At 39.8% G+C, this 7,870-nt stretch overlaps 1 protein-coding gene across 1 annotated transcript in view; it reads left to right on the top strand.

Moving 5' to 3' along the window:
• The window catches only part of ranbp9 (RAN binding protein 9), a 25,547-nt gene extending 17,683 nt beyond the window's left edge, over window positions 1–7,864 (top strand). Inside the window, exons 7-14 of the mRNA XM_013916117.1 lie at window positions 986–1,098; window positions 1,590–1,698; window positions 2,239–2,393; window positions 3,764–3,917; window positions 5,482–5,603; window positions 5,778–5,929; window positions 6,991–7,102; window positions 7,732–7,864. Coding sequence (XP_013771571.1) covers window positions 986–1,098; window positions 1,590–1,698; window positions 2,239–2,393; window positions 3,764–3,917; window positions 5,482–5,603; window positions 5,778–5,929; window positions 6,991–7,102; window positions 7,732–7,862 — 1,048 coding nt within the window. The 3' untranslated portion in view covers window positions 7,863–7,864. The remainder of the gene's footprint in view (window positions 1–985; window positions 1,099–1,589; window positions 1,699–2,238; window positions 2,394–3,763; window positions 3,918–5,481; window positions 5,604–5,777; window positions 5,930–6,990; window positions 7,103–7,731) is intronic.
• Window positions 7,865–7,870: the final 6 nt, after the last annotated feature.

Raw genomic sequence — 7,870 nt, 5'->3', positions numbered from 1 at the left:
GCTAAGAATTAATAATTTTAAAAAGAACTGTCCGAAACGAAGCATTCAGAGCAGTCTGAATCCTGAGCTTATGCCTCACAGGGATTTATTGGGCATACACTGACCTCATTTAAAATATTGTCCATGTTTAAAATGAGCACTGATCATTGTAACAAATTTATATCTGACGGACAATAAGAAAAACATAGCGGGTTACCTTTAAAGGGTCATTCTGGCTAATAAGACTTAAGTGTTTGTAATTTCAAGTTAGTCTTTCAGGTTTGTGGACATTAGAGAAGTAAAGAGTGATCAGATGAAGAAAGCGGAAAGGCCAACAGCTGAACACACTCGGAAGTGAAAAGAAAAGAAATATGAACTGACTTTCATTTGCGAGGCACGGTGTACAGACAGACTTCCTGTTTTAACTTGACACCCTCCCCTCACCCTTACCACAATGGTGTGCCCACAGCCCACAGTTTTCCTGCGCAGTGAGGGATTGTGACTGATTGTGACTTTACCACAAAAGGATCATTTTATTTCCTAGGCTGAGTTATTAACTTGGTGAGCAAAATTGTGACATGATAGAAAGAACGGATCAGAGAAAGCTACACAAATGAGACCAGCGTAGAGTTGAAGTTGTGTCTTGACAGTGAAAACAACAAAACAAACTCAACTTTAGTTTTGTATATAGTAGCTGTTTCAGCTTCAGACTGACAGCAGACTCTGTTATGCTATTGCTGTGGTCCAAGTTCTGAAATACAAGCAGTAATCAGGCCAAAAATAAAACCTGCTTTATCTCACTTGTTGTGGTGCATCCCTGTTCAAAATCAACTCAGTCGAACCCGTTTTTTTTCTGTCCTGACAGAAAAGTTCAATTAATGTTACTTCTGCTGAGGCAACATTAACAAATAATGAAAGCAATAAAAACAATAAAAGCAGTGTTATTGTAGAAAATCTGCTTCTGCTTTGTCTGATCAGTGTATTTTGGTTTTTGTTGTCTCATCAGGATGGTGGCTTCTTACCTGGTGCACCACAGCTATTGCGCCACAGCTGAAGCCTTCGCCAAATCCACCGATCAGGCCGTGCATGAGGAGCTGGCCTCCATCAAAAACCGGCAGAGTGAGTGCTCCTATATTTCTATATCTATTTCTTACTCCCCATTTTTAAAGTTGACACTGTGCTGTTTTTGTAGATTTAAAAATCATAAAGGAAACAAAGTGGTTGGTATGGTTTCTCTCTGCGAGACACAGTCAGCCAGCATATGTTGATTTCTAATACTCTACAGTATACAGTTCTTGAATTTAAACATCAGTGTATATGATATACACATTTTCCCCATACAAACTGTACTTGAACAGGAGCCTGATGATCAGAAACCATAAGGGAGAAGTGACACAGTAACATTGGGTCGTTATAGGGCTTTTCTTTTTTGTTTTGTTTTTTTCAAAGATGCAACAATCTGAGTATCTGAGTGCAACTACAGGCAGAGTTAAGCTAATGGAGCCCATCATAAAAAAGATGTTGGGATGACCCTCCCTTCTTACTGGAGGTGGAGGTTGTTAACGGTAGCATTCAAAACCTTCATGTGTGATTTCACTGTTGGTTTGTAGAGATCCAGAAGCTGGTGTTGTCGGGTAGAATGGGTGAAGCCATTGAGACCACCCAGCAGCTGTACCCCAACCTCTTGGAGAGGAACCCAGACCTTCTCTTCATGCTCAAGTAAGAACATGGTTGTATATAAAATGTATGTTTTACATGTTACACTTGTTTTATTTGTTTTATTTAGATGGATAACATTATTGGAAAAGTTAACAAAGCCATAATCTAAACCCTTTTATCTGTCACGCACCCTCACACAGCCTCACTATAGACAGTGAGTTATTCAATAATTATATTTAAAGGAAAGGGGATAAGATATCCCTTAAGATACGATAAGATTTCCTGCATTGCTTTGAAAATGGCTTCGCTCACTGCCCAACTTGGGTGGAATCAAACATTCTGCCCCTTTTTTAATTCTCTAAGCTGAACGACTACTGTCTTTCACATATGTAGCTCTATACTTAAATACCAAGTTAAGTACTTTTTTTAAATTTGTCCTCCTGTCTTTACATCCCTTTCTTTATTTCCTCTATTTCCATCTGTTGTTGCTCTGTGTGCTTTTTCACCTTATTCCACCTCTTTATTTTCATACCATCCTTCCTAACCCTTCTGTTTTTCCCCCCTTTTAATCTTTCCTCACCTCTTTCCATCTTTCCCCAGGGTGAGACAGTTCATAGAGATGGTGAACGGGACAGACAGCGAGGTGAGATGTCTGGGAGGTCGCAGCCCAAAGTCTCAGGACAGTTACCCCGGGTCACCCCGGCCCTTCAGCAGCCCCAGTCACAAAGCCAGCAGCTCCCAGCCCTACCTCACAGGTACAGTCCAACATTATTCACATCATCCACAGTGTGAAAACTTCACTTATCTTTGGGAAAAGGGAAAAAAATATTTCTTTCTTTCCCTGACCTGAGCACAAATATACATCAGCTTACAGACACCATCTCTACACCCATGTTTGAATCTGTGTCTGCAGCACAAACTAAAGCCCACCACATTTTTTTTCATCTTGAATGAAAGATGTTCCTCTAAAAGCAAGGTGCAACAAAAATACAAAACAGTGTTTATATTACTATTTAATAGAAAAGAGTGGATCTCCTGAACCAGTTGTGAGTTGCTCTGCCGTACCTGGAGACCAGCTGATCACTTTCAGCTGTATCTCATTAGCATGTGTGGCAACTGACTTGTCTCTTCAGGAGCGTTAACTACACATTGCCGTGGTGTGATTGTTTCTTATGCCCTTTAAGCATCTGAAGCAGCATAAATACCTCATTGATTTTTCAATGAAATAAAATGGGATGGGTAACAGGCTGTGAATGCATTTCTCTTCTTTGTAATGGTGAAGCCAATAAACTGCCAGTGAAGCCTTTTTCTCCCTCTCTCCCTTTTTCTTCTTTTTTTAGTTGCAGTAATAAATGTTAAATATTTATAATTTATTGGCTCCAACTCGACACATTCTGCTCACATTTGCCGGCAGCATTTGTGCAAAGCACACAATAAAAAACTGAACAAATGACTATTAACACCACTGCCAGTTAGTGCTGTGGAGCTCTTTAATGACAAGATAAGGGGGGGAAATACTATATAAAATTAGACTATTGGCTTTCTGTTTTTGTTTTTTACAGCTTTGTCCTGTCACTTTATATTGTGACTTGTTAGAGAGAGTGATACAAGATCATGTAAACTTTTGCTATTGTGGAGAAGATGTTTCACAATTAAAAAAACTGTAGCTTAATGTGAGTGTCAATTCTATAAATGCTATAAACAGTTTAGCGCAACTTATCCATAGATAAGATAAGGAAGGAGTGATGAATGATTTAAATGTATACACACACACACACACACACACTAGATCTAAATTTTCAGATCAGAGCATTAGGATTTTTCAGTCATTGTTTGTTTCATTATTATTCAACAAAACATCTTATTTGTTGCTTTGTTTTGTCATTCTTCTGTATGTTTTAAATATATTTATTGTAGTTTTGTACATGTAATGTATTTTCATAAAAGTGAATTACTGTCATTTGTTATGCATGTAAAAACCAAACTATGGGTAGTGGTTGGAAATCAGCTGCGAGCGAGCACATCAGAATGGATGCGTTACTTCTATTGTGTTTAGTAATTGGAGTTTTGTCTGTCACTTTAAGAACATTTGAAATCATTTCAAATATGTCAAACTTATTTGCAGGGTTTGACAGCAACTGCTGTAATGGTGTGACGTCTAATAAGAGCCACAGCTCCTCCCCTCACAGTCATAAGCCCTGCCCCCCGGGCTCTGGCTCCACTCTCCCAGCATCCGACATCAGCCTCAATGGGAGTCGCAGCCAACAGCCGATAACCAGGTATGGAAACAAAGCACTCACACAGCAGTAAAAGCTGGAGGCGTTTATTTGGTTTTGAGTTTTTTTAACTAGCATATCTTTACAATTTGACTTTAAAAGATGTAAATTTCATCATGTGACCTTAACTTTTCCTCCATCCCCCCCAAATTATTTTCATCTAAACTAGTTAACAGTAAATTTAGACTTTTAATCAAAATAAGCCAGCATCACTTTATAACAATCATTTATCCATTTTCTTATTCAGAGTTGAACAATTATGAATTCATTATTAAACCATGTAGTGGGACACATTACATCAGTATGCAATATAATAATGTATTTGTTAATTTCCAAATGTTATTGTCGTTAGTGAGTCTGTCCTCGTTCTCAGGGGTTCAAGTACTGCTGTTAGGTCAAAGCTGCCGGCGTCTCAGAGGTACACGTAAAGCGTCTGTTGGTCCTGTGAGCCACGTGTCATGGCATCCAAACCACAACCTTTTACTAAGGCTAACCTGACGCCTAGTAATATGAAACTAAACGGCATGTGAAACAAAACAAACTACAGTTTTCACATTCACTCCTCCGCCTGCTTGCTCACAAAATCTTTAAGACAAGAACTATAAAAATCAAATTTTACAAGGGCTTCAAAATATTTAGATGTACTAAAATATTTATCCAGTATTTATTTAACCATTGTTGTTAAACATTATCTGCCCAGATAATGTTCATAGATGGTTCAAACTAGACATTAAAATGAATATAATGAGTAAGTAATTTGGTAAGTAATTGTCTTAGTAATTTGGTTTCCAGCTTTCATTGAGGAGAAATTTCTTCCCTTGAACTTTCTGTGTTGTGATTGGATAATTTACCAGATTCAACAATCTATCAGAAACATGTGCCTTTACACTTCAGACAGTTATTTTTATTGATGCTGGTTACTATTTGTTATTTTTGGTTATGGTTATTGGTTATTTTTAATATTCTACGCTCCACTCAACAGACAGGAGTTGTTTGTTACCTCCTTGTCGAACTAATCTAATGCAGAGGACAGGGCAGTGTAGACTAATGGCGGCACGGAATTCACTTCCACAGTTTTTGAACTTGGGAATAAACCCAACAACTTAGATAGGTCTAGGTCTTAGACGTTTTATGTGATGAGGATGTTGGTCCCTAGGGATAGGAGTTACTTTAAAAAAGTAAAAATGAGCTATTGTGAATCCTATAGATGTTTAATGTAGAGCTGTTAGTATTAATTGTGTTGTTCTGATGTTTATGAGCCTTGTTAGAACTAAAGATGGAAATCGTGTCCGTCCTGTAATGGTTGCATTAATGCTGAAAACTTGCGTAGACAGAAATCACTCAGGAAGCTATAAAAATATCGATAAATAATCAATTTTAAATAGAAGCTGTGCTGGCAGTGATTTTAAATCAGAGCAGTATAATATTAGTGCCTCCAGTGGTGTGTTAATGCATTCACTTGGCAAGCAAAAGGTTGCTGGTTGGATTCCAGCCAAAAGTAGCTTCTACAAATCCAAACAGTATCCACCTGTAGAAGCTGCTGACAGTTTCTTGTGTCTTCTCTCAGTAATGATGTGGATATGGAGGTCGATCACTTCACCAACGGAGTGACAGAATCGTCTTCCAATGGTTTTCTCAACGGCACCTCCAAACACACCACGGAGCCTGACGACTGTGACGCAGACATGGGTGAGCAGAGCGTGTGGAGACATAAGAAACTTGATCTGAGACTTTGGATGTTGCGTTATAGTTCTAGCAGCTTCTTTCTAGCAGCCTTTTTCTTCTTCAAGATGTCATGCACACATTGTGCGTGTCACGCAGCCTTAAAAACACTTTTCTTTTCATTTTGAATTGACTCTACAGAGGTGGAGTCGGCACAGTCTAAGAGGCAGCTGTGCGGCGGAAGCCAGGCAGCCATCGAGAGAATGATCCATTTTGGCAGGGAGCTCCAGAGCATGAGTGAACACCTCCGCCGTGAGTGCGGCAAGAACTCTGCTAACAAAAAGATGCTCAAGGTAACACAGGAATCTCTCAGTTGCTTACTTGGTTTATATTGTTTGTTTTTGTGGGGTCTGTTCACCTTTTGTGTTTGTATTTCAGGCATTTACAGTTGACTTCAATCATTTAAGCCATTTTCTTCACATAAAAATATGCCTGCCTTCGTACTGTATATTTATAAAAGCTTCAGATGTTATCTGTTTGTACTAGCTCCCAGTAAAATGCCAAAATGAGCCAGGTTCAAATCAAAGGCAGTGTAAAGGGGTGCTCATTTTCTAAAATTCTGGTCTCATTTAGAGCAAATTGATGGTGAAGGTGTTCGACTTTGGCAGGTACCTACATTGATGATCCTAGCATATGAGCATTCAGTCTGTTTTTCAGTGACATCTCGTTCCAGTTAAACAAATTGTGACAGCAACAATAGTTGCCAGAAAACTGCCTCAGTGGAAGGATTAAAAAGCAAATGTCATAGATGGGATTGAGGTTTTGTCATTTAAAATCCGAGATAACGGGGCTCATTTTCAATCTCTCCAAAAGGATGTCTATACTAATGACCTCAAATGTTCAGTATTAACATTATTTTATTTCATTTTTTTAAGGGGAGAAAGTATAGCTCAAAAACAGATTTTGTGACCTCTGCAGTCAGTCATGATGTAATATATTTGTTTTAAAATGTACAGTCAGTTCAGTTGTCTTAAAGGAACGGGTCAAACTGTGGGAAAATTCTGTTTGAGCTGAAATGCTAACACAAAGAATGTTCAGCTACAGCATGTTGTAACAGGGCAGGGCAGGGATAGCTCAGTAGGTAGAGTGGTGGCCCCATGATCGGAAGGTCGGGGGTTCGATTCCCCTGAACAGCTACCCTGAGGTACCCCTGAGCAAGGTACCGTCCCTACACACTGCTCCCCGGGCGCCCAGTGGCTGCCCACTGCTTCACTGAGTGAATGGGTTAAATGCAGAGAGGGATTTTCCCCACGGGGACCAATAAAGTACACTTTCTTTCTTTCTAACAAAGCAGGTGAAATGAAGTGATGGGCTGTGGTGTGATCACTTTCTGCTCTCCCGTCTTCTGCTGCAGGACGCATTCAGCCTGCTGGCCTACTCGGACCCGTGGAACAGCCCAGTCGGATACCAGCTGGACGCCATTCAGAGAGAGCCGGTCTGCTCCACTCTCAACAGTGCAATATTAGGTGGGTTAGCCATGAGCAGTGCATGATCCAGTCTACAGTTTTCAGTTAGCATTTTGGATGTAGGAGGATAAAAGAGATTGATGGGACTGTGGGTAACCCAAATCTCAAAAAGAAGCAAAAAAACTCAGATTGTGATAAATGCTAAAAAACTTTTGCATGTGGTTTGCTGCAGAAATCTTAAGACAGACAGGCAGCATATCTTAGGGACTGCATATTACCAGGACATGTTTAAATCCAGGTGAACTAACCTTAAAGATAAAGGTGTCAGTGCACCTGCTATCCAGCCGAAGGCAGAACTGAGCAGGTATTCTCATTCTGAGTGAGCTGGAAAATGTGACTTGCTTCCAAAACACCATTTTTAACCATATATCAAATTGTCCTTTGCATGTTGATATGTTGATTCTGATTATCATGTAATGTGATGTTTTTAAGCTCAGAAATTCTTTACAGACATTGTTAAACACAATTTTCCTGCAGATTCTGAAGTTTTTCAGTTCAATAATCTGAAAATAAAGCCATTCAATTAAAATGACTTCCAGATGCTGTATGACTGTCCAACAAGCACTGCACCTACCAATTCCTGATATTACCTGCAGTCACAATTTTCTTTTTTTCCTTTTTCTTTCCAGAGACTCACAACCTGCCCAAGCAGCCTCCCCTGGCCCAGGCCGTGGGTCAGGCCGCCCAATGCCTCGCCATGATGGCACGAACTGGCAGCGGATCCTGCGCCTTCGCCTCTGTGGACGATTACCTACACTAGCCCCGTGC

Source organism: Pundamilia nyererei, unplaced genomic scaffold (genome assembly GCF_000239375.1).
Source record: "Pundamilia nyererei isolate P.nyererei 1_Seehausen unplaced genomic scaffold, PunNye1.0 scaffold00469, whole genome shotgun sequence".
NCBI lineage: Eukaryota > Metazoa > Chordata > Actinopteri > Cichliformes > Cichlidae > Pundamilia > Pundamilia nyererei.
This window is presented reverse-complemented; position numbering and strand designations above follow the sequence as displayed.